General features: G+C 40.1%; 1 protein-coding gene across 1 annotated transcript in view; it reads right to left on the minus strand.

Moving 5' to 3' along the window:
- Window positions 1-10,439: 10,439 nt before the first annotated feature.
- Window positions 10,440-18,322, minus strand: part of IMPG2 (interphotoreceptor matrix proteoglycan 2) — a 113,206-nt gene continuing 105,323 nt past the window's right edge. The window contains exons 17-21 of the mRNA XM_032804500.1: window positions 17,664-17,874; window positions 16,253-16,441; window positions 15,088-15,286; window positions 13,378-13,457; window positions 10,440-11,012 (exon numbers count right to left, since the gene is read on the minus strand). Of these exons, the coding sequence (XP_032660391.1) occupies window positions 11,000-11,012; window positions 13,378-13,457; window positions 15,088-15,286; window positions 16,253-16,441; window positions 17,664-17,874 (692 nt within the window). The 3' untranslated portion in view covers window positions 10,440-10,999. The remainder of the gene's footprint in view (window positions 11,013-13,377; window positions 13,458-15,087; window positions 15,287-16,252; window positions 16,442-17,663; window positions 17,875-18,322) is intronic.

The following is an 18,322-nucleotide window of genomic DNA, read 5'->3' on the forward strand; positions in this document are numbered from 1 at the left end:
TGCCTACTAAGTGACCCTAGTAAGGTGGGAAAGTCTAAGAACTGAAGCGATCCTTTAGAAAAGTAAAAGTTGTAAGTATTGCTTGCATGTTAACTGTATTTCTTTAGAAGGAGTTACATATTTTCCATAGAGGCAAGAGTACAGACTAGTATTGAAAACTGGACAGGTAAGCAGGACTCGAGTTCTGTCCGTGCCTGTGTCACTTACTTGCTGTGTGACTTTGGACAAGTTCTCCTGTTCCTCTGTTTACCCATCTGCACAATGGGTAGTCTACATGCCTACCTCAACAGTGTAGTGAGCTTAGTTAATTGGTTAATTTATCGTTTATCAGAAGCTCTGAAAACTCAGTGTGAAAGAGGATGTGTAAATGCAAAATATTTTATTATGGGAATTTTCTTTTGACTTATTGTTACAATGTTAAATATTGCTTTAGTTTTTCACATTGAGTGCCATTGCACTCCTAGCTTTTCATGTTATTAAATTATCTATTTTGGGAGTTTGGTAAGCCCAGAGAGGGATTTTGCTGCCCATTCATGAACAATGTCATCCAGCACAGCTGAGCAGTTTGTGTTTCATGGCAAAATCTGCATGGAACATTGATTTCCTCCATTAGTGAACTTTTTGTGTAATTCAGTGCTGTTCCTAGAGTAGGCTATGTAATTACAAATTGGTCCCTAGTATTTCAAGACCCAGTCAGACTGATCACTTAATAATGCAGGAAATAAAATAAAGGCCGTTAGTTGACCACATGTTGGTTGTGGCCTCAGTGGAGACATCTGGAACTATTTAGTAGGTCATCAGATTCTTGTATCCAGTTCTCAGTCTGAGGTATTCTGCTTAAGTGGTTTTGCTCAGACATCTCTAAGCAGGTCCTCCTCAGATGCCAAGAATGGCCCATTAAACATTGCATTGAGGAGGAGGAGCTGCAGGAATATTTGCAGTGTGCTTACACATAAAGTATTCCTGTGAGCTTTTGAGGATTAATTGGGAATGGTTAATGGTCAACACATGAAATAAATTGAGAACCCTTGACAAGGGCTATTCATCAACTTACAGAGCAACAAGTGCTAAGCAGAGAAGCTGCAAAACCCAGTCAGGATTCAGGTCTAGCACGTTCCTTATCACTAATATCATAGGAGTCGTAATTTGACCTAACCACCTTCTCCTTCATTCATCTGAACTGGACCCTCAAGTCATGCTTCCCTTTTGCGATATGCAATATGGTCATTAAGGGCCTGCAAGGTGCCAAGTACTCTCTCTCAATAGGGTGACCAGATGTCCCGGTCTTTGGGTCTTTTTCTTATATAGGCTCCTGTTACCCCCCACCCCGTCCCAATTTTTCACATTTGCTGTCTGGTCACCCTAATTCAATACTTGATGGTACTTTAAATCGAGCAGGGTATTGGGCTGACATTCACATAGAACTACCAGCAACTTGTAAAGAATTGTTTGGAGTGCTCCCTTTCTCATCCTATGAGACAGAGTAAAGGGGAATGACTGACCGGTTAATACTGTGCACTTCATAAATCTTGTCTCCCTTCATTTAAATTTACTCTTCCCTTTCCAAGCTAAATAATCCCTCTTTAGAAGGTGAATTATTCTGCCTTCAGACTGTGGACTGATTCTCGACTCTGACAGCCATATCAGCAACTACTGTTTCTGTTCTTAGCAAGTATGCAAAGATGTTACACAGTCCACCCTTCAAAGTCAGTAGGATCCTAGGGAAGCTCTGGGAGTAGGCCCGAACACTTAGACAACTCCTGGTGGAACTGAAATTATCTGCTGAGTCTGCTCTCATTTAGTTATGTGTATCGAATATTAAACCTAGTGTCTGTCCATTAACTACCTCTATCTGTGATATAAGCGCATGAGGCCAGACTCTCCAAAGACCAAATTCTGCCCTTGGATGCACAGATGAGGTTCCCAGTGATATCATTGTGAACATGATGAGCATGTCATGGGGGGGGGGGGCAGAAAATGTGGATGGTAAGCAGGAGATTGTACTTCCTGGCAATATTCATAAGGTGAAGAGAAAATCATAGGAGCTCTGTAGGAACACCATAATCCACTGTTCTGCAGCAGGTGCTTATGACAGACCACTTAAAGAAGCACATGGAAGATGAAGTCAGAAACAAGTGATCTGCAGCTAAGTTTTACTGGAAGTTTTATGGAACCTTAACCAACCCAAAACAGGCTTTTGTTTTTCCGAGGTGCCGTAGTTTTTTTGAAACTATAGAAAACATTCCTATTAATCATAAACCTCTTACCTTTATATCCATCTTCCCTTCTGACAAGAATAGAAGGGAATAATGAAGCTGCTCACTTACTGAACAAATTATTAGAAATGTAAAAAATACATCCAGCAAATGGCTACCTGCCAGTCTCACTAGGGAACTCATCCATTAGCCCTTTACAGGGCTTGAGCCCTCTCCTTCCCTGTGAGAGGCCATTAATTATCTGCAATATGCTTTTATGTAATCCTCATTAAGCAAAACCATGTGAGTTTCCTTGTAGCTGTTTCTCTAAGACAGAATTGAGAAATGTATGTCCCTTTGCCTGGATGGGATATACGTTCATTCCTGGATGACTCCCTCTTTCCTTATCCTCTTTCACTCATCCTTGTCCTCACTTTTTCTACTTGATCTTTTCATCACTGTTTAAAATGTTGGACCTGATTCTAAATCCATTTGATACTCTTGCTGCTGCTGCCTCCGTTCAGAACTGTCAAGCTTTCCATAGGGACGGTGTTTCCCCTTCTGTGCTTGGAGTAACCAGTTGCTGACGTTTAAAGATGGAATTTAAAGTCAGTTCATTTAACTGAAACAGAAGTGACCCTGTTCTAAATATCAACTGTCTATTGTGTCCTGCAGGCATCAAAAGCGTTACCAGCACTGTGTGGCTCATTGCCATTATTCTAGAGACGGGCTGGTCCTAGAGCATACAGAATGCATATTAGCCTGTGTGGTTAAGAGCCTGAGCTACAAAACTGGGTGACTGGACAACAAAATGGCAGATGAAATTCAGTGTTGATAAATGCAAAGTAATGCACATTGGAAAACATAATCCCAACTATACATATAAAATGATGGGGTCTAAATTAGCTGTTACCTCTCAAGAAAAAGATCTTGGCGTCATTGTGGAACATCCACTCAATGTGCAGCAGCAGTCAAAAAATCAAACAATGTTAGGAACCATTAAGGAGGAGATATTAAGATTGGGAAAAGAGACAACTAAGCGGGGAGATGATAGAGGTCTACAAAATCTTACCTGGTGTGGAAAAAGTAAATAGGGAAGTTTTTATTTACTCCTTCTCATAACACAAGAAGGTAGGCAGCAGGTTTAAAACAAACAAAAGGAAGTATTTCTTCACACAACACACAGTCAGTCTTTGAAACTCTGCCAGAGGATGTTGTGAAGGCCAAGACTATAACAGGGTTCAAAAATAACTAGATACATTCATGGAGGATATATCCATCAATGGCTCTTAGCCAAGATGGACAGGGATGGTGTCCCTAGCTTCTGTTTGCCAGAAGCTGGGAATGGGCGATGGGATGGATCACTTGATGATTACCTGTTCTGTTTATTCTCTTTGGCTCACCCGGCATTGGCCACTGTTGGAAGACAGGATACCTTTGGTCTGACCCAGTATGGCCGTTCTTATGTGCAGTTGTGGTAGGGCACAGTTTTTCCCCTTGACCTTAGCAGTAGGTGAGGTCCCTCTGCCTTAGAGGCTAGGAGCATCTTGGGGGATGTAGGTCTTAGCTAGGTGGTGGCACTTAAGCAGGTGGTTGATGAAGAATCCCAAAGTGTGACTGTGGGAGGTTCATTTTTGACTGAGGGTGGGAAGCAGGGGGTTCTGGTTTGGATTCTTTAGAGTTAAGGAGAATGAACTAATGCTGGGGACACACTTTGTGGCTTGGCTGAGAAGTGCTTTTTCAGGTGGCCAGAATAGCAATGTTAGGGTTGCCAAGAATGTAGAAAAATGGATGCTTGTGCTGGAGCTATGAAAGCTGAGATGGGTGTGTGTTGTGAGAGATAGAGGTCCTTGACTCCTGTGGCAATGGGTAGTGGAAGTCAGGCAGGGAAAACAATGTCAAATGGCAACCTAGTGAAAGATGTCACCTTGGACCTGCTGCTTGTATCCGATATCTCAGTAGGATTGTATTCACTGAGAGCAATAGTCTTTGGTTCATGTTTAGTGCAATATATTTGGATAAAAAACTTCATCCATCCATTCATGATTTGATAAAGCCTCTGACTTCGCTTGTATAAACAAGACCCAGCTAAGTACCATGGCAGGACAAGTTTTACTGCAGATTGCCCTGTGAATCCAGTGCAGCTGAGACAAAGGAGCATTATCCGCAATCTGTTTTGCCAGTGTTTTTTCACAGTGGAGCTGGTCAAACATCAGGAAATTGGAATATCTCAATGTCTGTCTCAAATCACAATACGAAGTAGAAATACCAAATTTTTTTGCTGAATGAAAAATCTAGAAGAATTTCCATTTGGATACATGGAAATTTTCTTTTGGCTAAGTCTAAAATTAAACTGTGCTTACTTGAGCTACCACAGTACCTCATGGGAGCTTGTGCCTTGTACCTCACTCTCCTCTGTGGGCTGGGGTCTCTGGCTGGGCTGAATCTCCCATGATGCACTGAATCAGTTCAAGCAGAGGGGAGACAAGTGCATTATGAAGGATGTAATCTGGCCTGGGAAAGTCACTTCATAGAGGAGAAAGGAGATATGAGGGACTTAAACTACAGCTCCCATGAGGCATCAGAGTATTATAGGGAGACACAAATTAATGCAGAGAGTGGACCTGAAATAATTAATTGTTTGATTTTTGGTTAACCCAACCTAAAATAAAATATTTCATTGAGATTTTCCTGTGGAAATTTTTGATTTTGTGGAAATAGCATTTTCTGTTGAAAAACAGTGACAGAAAATTCCTCATTAACACAAGCTTTACATATTGCCTAAATGTAGGGTGCCTGTCTTAAAACTAGGTCAGATAGCATCATCTACTAGGCAAGTGCTGGATAGAATTGAGCTGGTCTGCAGACAAACTTGCGGCACCGTGATGCCTGCACGTTAACTACTAACACTTTCACTATAGGAAACCCATTATTATAAATACTAGACAAACAAAGTCAGTGAGTCTCTCCTGGAGAGTTTACAGACTAAGATGTGGTGCTATCACATAAACTTATGAATGTGGTGATGACTGGTACTTTTGTTGCATGTTTTGCTAGGTTTTTGATTGGGTGAGTGAACTAAGTTCCTCAGTATTGTAGCAATGGAGGCACAGAACCCGTGTAGAGGATGAGCCACTTCAGTCTGCTTATAACTTCTTGGTTATAATCATAATCATGGCATTGGCAGGGGAGTTGTTTCTGCCCACTTACTGAAGTTGCATTTTTGGCCCATACCAGCCAAGAAATTTATAGTTGACCTGAAAAGGAATGTGAGGTTGAAGTACAATCTTGAGCTTACGGTGTGTTGTCCTTTCTGTTTATGCTTTGGTATTTTTTTGCACAATTAATTTAGCAATTGATTTATAAACTGATTAGGAAACATAGGTGAAGCCTGGGCTTTTGTAAAGTTGGGAGAAGAAACATTGTTTTTTTCATCAGCCTCCAGTAGGACACTTCAGGACTCTAGCCAAGAGGATGGTTTGTTTAGATTCTTTGTGTTCTGATCTCAGTATTAATAGGAGTCAGGAAGTTCTACTCTGGCCAGCATGTTGACTGCACTGAATCAGGCCCCTACTGACTGGAAAACATGGGATGCATCTATTGCCCAATAAGGAGAATCTGTTATTAAAAGACTGGGATGAAGAAGCCCTTTCTTGATCATAATTACTGAAGTCTGCCACAGATGGGACTATAGAGAATGTCTCAGCTACGTCTAAGGTTTTTAATGAGTTTTCTGCAGACCAGTTTTAAAGCAAAGATTCTGCCATCAGTGAGTGGCCTCAAGTATATAGCGTGATGGAATTCCTGCAATCCGAGGTCTATCTCTGAAATTTTAAGTGTGAGGGGAGAGGGGCCCATTTGAGTATGTATCCGTGACAATGATTGTAGAGATTCTATGAATGCTAACAGTCACCTTGAGATGTAATAGTGGGAATCCATTGAGGCCTTTGGTGACCACAAACTAAGGTCCCAGTCAGCTTAATCCACACCCTTCAGTTTTGTTGCGGCTGTAGCTATGTTACATGATCCTTTGGGTACATCTACAATGCTAGCACAAGTAGCAGTAAAGCTGTGGCTGCATGGGTGCCTTGTGCCTACCCAGGACCTGGAGTTCATACTTGAGCTAGCTTTGATCCATCCTGCTCAGGTATGTTTACATGGCTGTAGTCACACCTCCTGGTTGCAGCATAGACATACCATTTGTCTTTAAATTTCTATTAGTCTGATGTTTGCAGGGGAAGCTGGCATTTTGTAAGGCAGCATTATACGGTTTAGCGCACACTGATCTTTCATGGACTGCCTGATTCTGATTTGACTTTTACTAGTGTAAGTCTTCAGAAGTGTCTAGAATTACTAGTATAAACAGCTACTCTTGATTTACACCATTGTGAGACTAGAATGAACCAGCTGCTTTTTTGGTGGTCTGTATTTAATTAAAATTATCATTCAGAGTGGAGAAAAATAAGCTAGTCTGTGTGTGACAATATTCATATTATCATAGTATTTTATATATGTGATCCATAATATACCAGTTAGGTTTCTAAAAATTTACTTAAGCCAGGGACTTGGAGCTTTAGTATGTAAACTACATATTTTGCTACTAAATTTCTATATTTTTGCAAATTTTAATCTCAGGGACATACTCATCTATTAGCATTTAATATTATGAGAATGTTTGTTTGTTTTTAAAGATAACACTGGAAAAAAGATTAGGTTTTTATTTATTTTCCTGTTTACTAGGTTTGAGTCCCAGCCTCCCAACCCTTTCTTTGTGACAGCTAATTAAATGGTTGAACTAAAAAGGAACAAACCATATGTGTTAAATGAATTTCCTACTGATGACAGAAGCTCTAATAGAAGCCCTGGAGCCTTGGGCTAAGAGCTGGATGGAAATTTTCCAATGCAACAGTTTTGTCAGAAAATGGGTTTGTCAAAGCTGAATTGTCTGTGAAAACAGGTCAAGTTTTGATGTAATTTAATTAAGTCAAATCACAAAGGGTTCAGATGGAAACCTGCCTGGCAGGCTGCTAGGGTCCTGGGCTTCCCGGGTCGGTAGCAGTCTTGTCAAGCTCAGGTTTTTTCAGCCTCCCTGCTGCTGAGCCAGGAAACAGAAGGGTTGTCAGCTAGGAGTGTGGATGTCTTGGGATGCATGACCATCATACTGCCCTGGCTAGGGGACTCCAGGGCTTCCATGCTCCTGGGCTAGCTAGCCATCTGTATTGCCTGACTTCTGAACAGGGAATACAGTGAGTGGAAGGGCTGCCCCAGAACTGCAAACCTTTAGAGCTCCAGCAACTGCTGAAATAGACATTCCTGTCACTTTCACTGCTGCTATTGAATACTACTGAATAGCTGTATGAAATCAACAAGAATGTCAATTGCTATCAGCCCCAGCTTGTCCTGGGGAGCCTGTTTTCTTGCAGAAACACCATCTGTTGGTGTTACTGAAACAAAACCTTTTGGAGATTTGTGGTTTGTGAGGAGTTTAAAAAAAAAATTCATTCTGACTGAATTTCCCATAAATTGGAAATCACAAGTCTCAGCCAGCTTGACCTGTGCTGACTTGTGTTTTTGTTTCTCCCCCTCCCCCGATCAAGGTGCTTACAGCCCACAGCTGCAGGGACACTGGCAGCTTTCGTCTGGTGGATTGAAGTTCTTGGTCTCTACTCTCTCCTCTAGACGTAGGAGCAGGAGGCTGAAGAGCAGACTCTGACCTCTCTGGGGACTGAAATCTGAGTGTTCTTACTTAATAGTACCTCATACTATAGTGGCTGACTCTCTAAATGATCAGATAGACAAAAGCTAGTCAAACTGTTAATTATACCTTTTTACAGGATAACAAATGCCTGAACTCCACTTTACTTATTTTAATTACTCATTTGTCAAACTGAATGAATAATTTTCAGACTTTGTGGTCACCTAAGAAACACTTTCGCTCTGATTTCTCACAAACCAGAAACTCCCAGAAGTTTTTGTTTGTTATTAAAGAACAAATCTGAAAGAGTTGTGCACTGCCTAATATACATTTTCAGGCTAATATGATGCCATAAATCACTGAGAACTATACTTGGCATTTTTATTAACAAATGAGTTTAACAGTTAAAAACCTGTTCCAAGTAGTGCAAATGTTCACTTACAACTCTGTAAAATAAATGCCTTTGCCATTCCATCCCAATATGTTTTCATAGTCTCCACATCAATTCTAAAAACTGGTCAAGATTTTAAGGTGGCAGGGGTGCGTTGGGAGAATACAGACACATTCTTGAAACAAACGTTTATTGCAGTGAAAATCAGACATTATATACAAAAAGAAAAATATTCCCTGTATGTACAATGAAATACCAAGTTCAGTGTGACCAGGACCTCTTCTAGGCTACTGCTTATGGATGGGTCCACTAGGCTAGTGTTTAGCTCTTGCATCTTGAGCCCATCTCTAGTTAGATTCCGTTCCTCATCTCAACCCTCACCAATGCAATTTAGTTTCAGATTTACTATAGGGAAGGGATTAACCACCATGAAATTTAGATCCAGCTTTAGGTTCAAATTTCAACCCCCCTAATCCTAAACTTTAGTACTGGTCAGATCCTGGATTCAGACATGTCGCTCACTTCACAATCCAGATTCAAGTTCAGGTTAAATAAGTTGCCAGTACAGCACATAGGAAGGCATGAATCCTCAACGTTGAGGGGAGTGGGTTTATTCTCTGGGCACCATATTGAAAATGCACCTTTTTATATCAGAATAAATTTTAGGGTCACATTCTTAGTTATAACCCAACCTCAAAGAAACATAAAAGTGCAGGGGTATTATGCAAAGGTATCTTAAAGTTTAATTTTGCACCCATGCTGATTCTGCTACTCTTCTCAACTAGACTAGATTACAGGGTAACATAGGGATATTTCAGCTATACCTCCTTTCCATGCTCCAGCTGGTAGGGAAAGTAGTGCATCTTTACAGTGCCAAAGGATCATCTTTGAAAACAGATTATGCAGACAGTGATATTACTACTCCACAGAATCTGGCTAACTGACTACAGCATTACTAAGCGCCACCCAATTACTGTTCATGGGCTGTTAAAAAAGTTGATTTCCAGCTTTACACTTAAACCATGAGTCCTTACCCCTGGCATTGAAATTGAGGATAATTCACCAGTCTGGTGAAATGTTCTCCCACACCAGCTAAAAGCCTTTGGAAGAAGTGTTTTTCTTCACAGGAGTCTCCCCTAGCTGTCTAGTCATGGTGAGGAGGGGTTTGTTGGCACTGGTGGGCCTCTGGACTAACTTCATTGGTCAGTGGGTATTAAATCAGGTGACAAAATGTTACTGTTTAGTATTAAATACTAAAGATGTGAATATCCCTGAGCTTGGACTTCAAACCTGGATCCAGAGCCAAATTTCATGCTGGCACCCTCCCTCTCAATAAGCCGTACCAAACCCATAGGAACTTTTGAGGGTTCAAAATACAGGTCCAAATTTGCATTGGAAGCACATCTTTCTATAAAATCTGTTCTTAAAAACAAATTTATTTTTATTTCTAAGTAATTAAATCTGGAAAGCAGTTTAAAGGTTTAACATTAGCTTTCCCCTAAGCCGAAAGTGGGGAGGCAAAACTATAAACTGTATTGACAGGTAAATACTACAATATCTGACTCAAATGCGGAAGTAAACAGGGTCTGATTTTTTTAAATAAAGCTAGTGATTGACTAGTGTATTATTCAAATATGTCAGCTGAATTTTAATTGGCTTTAGTCTGAATGATGGCTGTAGACAATTCTAAGAAGAGAAATTCAGTGCCAAGGGAATAAACAACAGGAAAGGTGTAATAAGTCTTTGGTTATTTTCATAAGGGCTTAATTGTGCTACAATCATAGGGAACAAAATAACTGTACAGTAAATACTGCATTCACTAACCTAAAGAAGCAAAAAAATAAAATTTCGCTACATTTAAAATAATTTAGGATGATGTAATATTCTAGAAATGTTCTGCAAAGATGGGCCGGGGGTCTAGCCCTTGTTTTCCCGAGTCTGGAACTGGGAGAGAAGCAGAGCAAACACTCATTCTAGTATGTTTTGTGGTAGTGACCACTAAGTACTGCACCATCTCCCCAAGTTAACATCTTGCAGTTGAAAGCCAGCAACATTGTTTTAAAAGCGATTAAAGAGACATGAGGTTTGTCATGAGAGCTGGGAGCTGAACATTATGAAGTATGTGACTGTTTTATTTTAATCGGTGAGCAACAAACAAGGGTAATTCAGCCTGCCATACAAAACAAATTTCTCTAGCTAGACAGTAATACATTTTTTCTGGGATTAGTATTGGGCCATATCAAGATAATGCTAGGATCACTTGAGCAGAACCAGTATCATTCTACAAACCTCTTACCTACACCCCAAATATTTCCCCTGATAATATTTTACTTTTGAAACCTCTAAACATCCACAGTGAGGGAGGAAAACAGAGTAACATATGTATTTCAGTTAAAGATTTTTTGCTTACTATGCAAAGAAAAAGTTAGAGATTAGAAAATACATGCACAAATTTTCAATGTCCAGTTCAGGAACTGCGTTTTCCCTGATAAGTAAAAGTGAATTTTCACGACCTCGTCACCCATAACTGTACTCAGAAAAGCCAGACAAACATTCTTACAGTTAATCATTCATTTAGAAAACATCTGCATCCAACCAGCAGTATTTAAGATCCATACAACATAAAGACTATATGTAACTTTGCAGTTACATCTGTGCCCTGTTACTAGGGCAACAAGGTCATCATCCACAAAACTTCTTCTGGCTTCAATTTTTTTTTTAAAGCAGCTTCCTGAAATGGGAAAAAAACAGACAAGTAGTGATTACATTTTTCTCTAGGCTTTGTTTCAAAGCTCATAATAGGGCAACCCTTCTTACTTTCCAGCTGTGGAAAATTTAAAAGATGTTCATTTTAAATACAGACCATAGTTATTCTAAATTAAAGGAATTTCAGCATTTGAAATGCCTGACTTATTGGTCCCACAACATTTTGCTTCTGTAGCTGACAGATCTTTACTTTTAATCTATTCCCCTGAAATATTTTACTCCAATATTCTTAAATTACAGCTGTTTTAAACAAACATTCAGATAGCTAAAATAGCACTAATGCAACAGGTAGAAATTCATAATCTATTAACTGCTTGCATCAGATCTCTATCATTGTAAGCCCTCTTATGTGTTTAACTACACTAATTAGAAATCTATCATACCTTTTTCTGAAGGTTAAAAACTCCTGCAGTAATAAGTTGAATTGCAAGCATTAGGGTAGTAGCAGATTATCAGTGTAGTACTTGCCTTCCTGGAATTCCCATGGTTTTAGCAGATTTTGTGTGTCTGTTATCTCCTAGTTTTTGTTGTGGACCAGAAAGTACTATTTAGAACACATTTATAAAAACCCTAAAATATGATTATTAAAATATATTTAGAATGAGTTAGAGACAGGAATCAGTAGGTTGCTCTATACTAGAATCAGCTAAAAGTAATCTAATAGAATGTCCAATAGCAGGCCTTGAGTCCCCGAAGCTGTGGAGACTAAGTTCAGATGTTAACATGACAGGTTTATAATTTTATGGGACCCACAATTCCAGATAATACTCTCTACCAGTGACTTAGTGTTTAGTTCATTGTCATCCTTGAGTACTTCAGATTCAGCACTGCAAACTGGTAAGATTTGCTTGTCTGACAGTTTTCAAACTCCAATTTTGAAGAGAAACCACTGAATATTAACCAGAGATCCTGAAAAGGCTCTGTTAATCTGTTTCATAAAACACAGGCAATTATTTCATGTCACATGCCTCTCTGGTACCCATTTGCTTCTGTTGCCTCATCTACTTTTTTTCAGAAATGACTAATGTTTTTGGATGCCCAACTTGGCATCTCGGAGGAACTTAAATCTTGGGTGCTGTGCTCCCAAAATCACTAGCCAATCCTGAAAAATTAGGCTTCTGTGCAGATACAGGCAAGAGGCCTGGCTTCACCGTTCCCTTTCCATGAAGAATCTCTGCCTCTAACAGTTGTTTTTCTGGGAGTCTCATCCTTTGACACATCTCAGGAAATTGCACTGGTCAGAGTAAACTGCTCCCTCTGATCTATATATGCAGATCAAATGTACCTTTGCAACAAACCAGTTCAATGGGCATTGACTAGTTATTGTGGTTCAATAACTAGTATTTTACCCTGGGACTAGGGCAGTGAAGAACGGGTTCGGGCCCCAGTGGAAAAAAAAAATTTGGGGGCCCCCCAGCAAGGGCAGACTGGCTAAATGGCTGACGAAGCTGGGCGCCGGTAATTTGTACTGGCTTCCCGCCCCCTCTTGTCTGGGACAACAAGTATATTATTGATTTAATCATTTCTTCTTAGGAATAACAACAATCTTTTGAAGCTGTTTGTGTCTGTCAAGGACTATTCCCCATTAGATATAAGGTCTCACATATCCTGCTCTAGTACCCATGGCTACTTGCAGGGGGGAATAGACCAGTGTTTATCTGTTTTGAGTATATTGTTAGTTCAAGGACCAAGTAATAAAGCAAGCTCTATTTACAGTAAGACAGTTAATAGATTGCTGGTTACTGAAAAGTACTTGAGTGAAACATTATGAACATAACAGAGAGCTGGTTATGCCTAATGTGAATATGGCTTTTGGATTACAGTATTATTATCCCTTTTAATGTTGTCTATTTGCACCTTATAAGATGAATAATTAGAGTAACAATCAGCTGCTAGCAAAACACTGGAAGAGTTCAGTGCCAATGATTGACTAAATCTAAGAGTAATTAGGGCTAAATATTAGTATTTTAATACCATGTACAGACTAAGTCTTGATCATGCCATCCTTATTCAAGTAAGATTCTCACTGAAATTAAGGGGAATCAAGCCTGAAAAGGGAGATTAGATCAAATCTAACTAGCTATGCCATCCGAATGGTGTATAGATCATCATCCCCCCCACTTTTCAGATGAGGAAACTGGGACAGAAGTGCCCAACATCCCCAAGTAAGTCAGCAACCAAACTGTAATTCCCATCTCTTCCCCCCTCCCCCCTCACCACACACACAACAGCCTGCCTTGCTTTAGAAAGGAGACTGACACAGGCAATATAATAGAGACAAGCACGTGGAAAACTGCCAGAATGTTATTCAGAGAACACACTTCACTTACATTTGATGTTGTCTAACAAACTCTGCAAACTGCCGATCTTTGGCATAAAGCTCTATAATCCGTATTCTGTCCTGGATTTCCTGTAATACAAGACACACAATAATATTACAAGAACCAAAATAAAGTGCACAGCTCTAAATACTAAAAAAATAACACTAAAAGGTTGGACCACTTTTACTCTACATTACAGCTGACTTGTATACTTCCCTAGTAAAGGAACAAACACTGGAATTGGGCACATTTTGTAAATTATTGGGCATGTATAGCCTTCAGTTTAAATAATTTGCAGAACACTTTAAAGGGATTCTAGTCATTATTTTCTTAATAAAATTAGAGCAACTCTTTAAAATTAGTGTGTCTGCTAATATCGATGGAAGCTATTAATACAATTTAGTAAAAGTCAAGAGAGATTATGAATGGAGAAAATCTTTTACCCTCAAAAGAGGCTACCCTTGCGTGAGTATGCAAACAGAATGTCCAGTAATGTGGGTCTGATTCTCATCTTTACCGGTAACTATATAGACTTCAATGTAATTATTCATAATTCACAGCAGTGAGAGTGAGAGAATTATGCCCTACATTGATAGAGCCTATAGGAATGACAACTGTCGTTTATACAGTACTTATGACAGCCATACAAACTGCTGAAAATACAGCTTAAAAAACCCCTTCACAGCACTGGGTCATTGAAAGTATATTCCTTAAGATATGTTCTTTTAGACATGACAAAAACAGCTCTTTCTAGAGTGTGTATGTGTGTATGTATGTGCTTAAGTTGGTCAACACTACTAGTAATCCAAGGTGATAATGGCTGTAGCTTTATAATTTTAGACTTCTGAAAGTTCTATACAGATTTAAAAACTGGGGGAAATTAAAGTAAAAATAATTTTACTCAATTAAACATAGAAAATCAGTATTTCAGCTCAAGGCCTCAACAATGAAATCAGACGCCAGGATAACATCCTTCCTGGGACCCGCTGTCTCCCACATTTAATTATAACTAGGACTGTTACAGAGCACCTTTGAGATCTGCAGATGAATATTGTACAGAAGGGCATTAGTAGCAACAATCTGACTTGCTCAAGGCTTCAGGGCCAGATTGCCAGCACAACTGAGACTAGACCCCTCATCTGCAGGCTCCCAGACCAGCATCATAGCTGCTGGCTACCCTTGTCTGTCTACATATAAATGTGGAAATGGGCCAACACTCCAGAACTTTGCAGAAGATTCTCTTAAGAACTAGACATTTAAAAGCATGTGTGCATCCTTGGAGGAGATTTTAGCTTTTGACAGCTCTGAAAGAAGGCACTGCTCCCTTCAGGGATGGAGCTGGCAGCCAAGACAAGTGGCCTTTTGGGAGGACACCAACTTCAAAAAAATAAAGTCCAACAGTGTGCCTCTGCTAGGACAGGAATAGCTTTAACTGAAGCTCCATTAAAATATCAAAGTATTTAAAAGTGCAGCTGCTCAACCATGTGAAACTCCTTACAAGCTAGACTCTAGCTCTACCTGTGTGTACACAAAGGAGGCAAGAAGCCATCTCCCTCTCAAACATCTGCACAGAGTGCAGCCACAAGTCTAGTATTTGTATTCTGAGCACAAGTGCTGGGAGGAGTTGTATAGTTACTAGCAGCTTTAAGATACCTCACAAGGCTCGGTCATAGTCCCACCACCTAGCACGGCGGGGAGCAAAACTACAAAGTCACCCACCTCCTTTGTGAGCTCACTGTGCTCATAAATGTGCCTTATCTCTTCACTGCTGTAGTCTGTGGATGTCTCTGCACTGGTAGAGCTGTACGAGGTGAGCTGTGGGTATCTCCGATAGTAGTGGCTGTACCCAGTGGTATCACTCTCATACATAGGATTGTACTTCACTGCATTCTCAATGGAGGAGAGGCTATCACCCTGCCTGTGAGAGAGAAAAACAAGAGACAGAGGTCAAGTAGTGCAGTCTTTTGGAGTGCTCTTCAAAACATCTTCAGGGTATTTTAGGAAAGAGCTGTGGAGTTCAGCTCATGTCCCTTTGGATTAGTGAGGCCATGGGAGAAGTGGGCGTGCTGTGTGTGTCGACTGCCACTGCCTCCTTTTGGGGGTAGGCTGCTAGCTCTTCTTAACAAAGGCCTCTGCTCAAAAACAGTGTTTTGACAACCTGGTCAGCTAATGACCTTGCATCCAATTTCCATTTGTGAAGGGAGCTTCAGAGGCCGTGATGAGGTAACTTGGAAGTCCTGGGATTTCTTTGACCTCAGTCAACCTAGTTTCAGGCCTGAAAGCCAAAAAAAAAACTATGCAGGAGGTGGTGATGGTTTATCTCATCCTAGGAATGGATGTAGATCAGCTTTTCATGCTGTCTTTGGTGCCGTTTGACACATCTGCAATCCCTAGCAAGAGCAGATAGAGTGGATGGCCATAAGTGATTACATTTTCCTTCTCTATAAGAAATCCCACAGAGTGGTTTTTGGACAGTTGCTCACAGGATCTTTGGGTTTGCTCATACAAGTTCAGGGCAAACCCATCCCTCTTGTGCAGATGATGCAGTTAGAAGGGTAAGTGAGGCAATACAAGCTTTGCTTTCTGCCATATACTGATGACATCCAGCTCCATATCCTCTGCCTCATCTGACCTCACTGGTGCTTTAGATATACTTACCCAGTGTTTGCATGCAAATTGAGCTTGGAGGAAAGCTAGCTGGCTGAAGTTAAATCCTTATTTGTAGCAATGCTGGCAGGTTAGAAAATCAAGTGGAGTGGTGGAGATTATGCCTGCAACCCTTGAGCACATCCACCTTTTGTTACTCAGGTTTGTAATTTGGGGTTCGCATCGGAGCTGTAGCTGCTGGCCAGTAGTGCTCTAGAACTTTAGATGCTCTACATACCCTAATGAGTCCTCAGTGTCACTTTTTGAGTACTGGTCTCGAAGGGTCCTGGCCAGGAAGAAAACGACAGCGGATGCCACAAGAAGGAAGCCAGCCACTGAAGCAATCGCGATACCCACAACCAATGGCTCCGAGACATACTCTTCACAGTGCTCTCCTCTGTACCACCAGTTCTCACCTACACGACATCTGTAATCCCCCACACCAGCAAAAAAACAAGAAAACAAGAAAATTAAATACTAATACCAAGAGATCAATGGGGAAAAAAAATCAGATACTTTACTACTATAGCTGCCTTGAGTAATTACTAAGCATTAAACTTTCTGTTGCTAACATGCCAATTAAGGTTGTTTAAGAATTTTACGGGAGTGCCATTTAGCAAATATAGGGGGATATTTTTTGTAGGGAATTTTAAATGTTAATTATTATTTGACAAAAGTGTGGTATGTGTGTATATTACAGATCTAATTAAATCTATAATACACATCTGTGGTTAAAAGACAGCTTTAAAACATCCCTTTTTGTAGTTTTAAAATGCATATTTAATTTCTCTGTTGTTGGTTGTTGTAACTCTTATGTGAGTCAAGTATGGATCCTAATTCCTGAGATCTTAATACTTATTGCAGGTGATTTTTTTTCTAGTCAAATAATAATTAGTATGTTAATTTTCCTTTTTCTTGCATCAGCTCTCCCTACCCAACCCCCTGCTTTGAAATCTGTGTTTATTTTTTTTAAATATTGTCATGGTTTCCCATAAGAAAACTACATATTTTTAATATGTAGCAAGAACACTGGAATTTGGTTGAGGAGCAAAAATGATAGTTTTCCTCATGCAGTTGTATAAATCAGAGTAATTCCACTAAAGTACTTAAACTTACACCAGAATCAGGCCTCAAGTCTCTGGTAACAAAAATGTATTAAATATCTAGCCTTCATCATCCTATTGTTCGTTTTGCTAGTCACTCTGTTACCTGGATAATGGTGTAGGTTATCATGCCAGCATAGACTGCCTGTCAGAGTAGGCCAGCATCTTTCAAAAACTGAAAACAAACGGCTCTGTTTGTTCTGGTCTTTGATCATTTGTACAGGATTTTTTCCCCTATCTTGATATTTGTTCATATTGGTTTCTCCTCAGTTGAGAGTACCATTTTTAACTCAGGGATATTGGATTTTCCTTACAAATCTGAATTTTCTAAAAACCAACGAAGTGACCTTTTATAATGATTTGTAACATTTTGCCACAAATACATCAAACAATGGATTGAGCGTTAATCATTTGGGACCTCTGTCATTACACTCAACATTATGCCGTTTTGTTGTTTCAGTTTTTTGGGGGGATGAGGATATAGAACAGGGAAACAAGGTTTGTACTTCCTGTTTCTGAAAGCCAATAAGACAAAGAATAACATACCTACAGATGGCCCCTTGTCCTGGGATTATGTCACACTTCCCATCATTTTGGCAAAAGTCTGGTTCCAGGTCACAGATGCTGTTACAGGGCAATCCTTCAATGCTTAGATAGCCAGGATAACACACACACTCTGCCTCACCACTCCAGCGATTTACTAAGCATTCGGAGAACTCATTGCAAGCCTGGAACTTGCACGGATCAGCTTGATCTCCTGAAAACAGAGAGAGAGAATGTAGATAACAGATTGGATAGTTTTTAGCTACCTGGTCTGCTCTACATCAATGAGCATTGTTATCTACCATACTGAAAACCAACCATGGAGATCATTCAAGACTCCTGGTCATTCTTAGTACAAATATAGCATTTCTAATGCATAGATCTGAAAGAGCTTTGCCAAAGAGCATATGTTGTGTTAACCTCTTTGTACCCCACGTTCCCGTGTATAATATAGGGATAAGTGACTTGCCCAAGACTAGACAGTGAGTCAGTGGAAGAGCTGAGCACAGAACTTAGATCTCCTGCCCCCCACATTTTAGTTCTCTAGCCACTGGACTATGCTGCCTCTTTCATACTTTCCATCACTGGAACTTTTGCCATTTCTCAAAGTTACTCTCTGCTTAAAATACAGCTGAACTCCAGCACTATTCATTATAGAAGAG

Source organism: Chelonoidis abingdonii, chromosome 1 (genome assembly GCF_003597395.2).
Source record: "Chelonoidis abingdonii isolate Lonesome George chromosome 1, CheloAbing_2.0, whole genome shotgun sequence".
In the NCBI taxonomy this organism is placed as follows: Eukaryota; Metazoa; Chordata; order Testudines; family Testudinidae; genus Chelonoidis; species Chelonoidis abingdonii.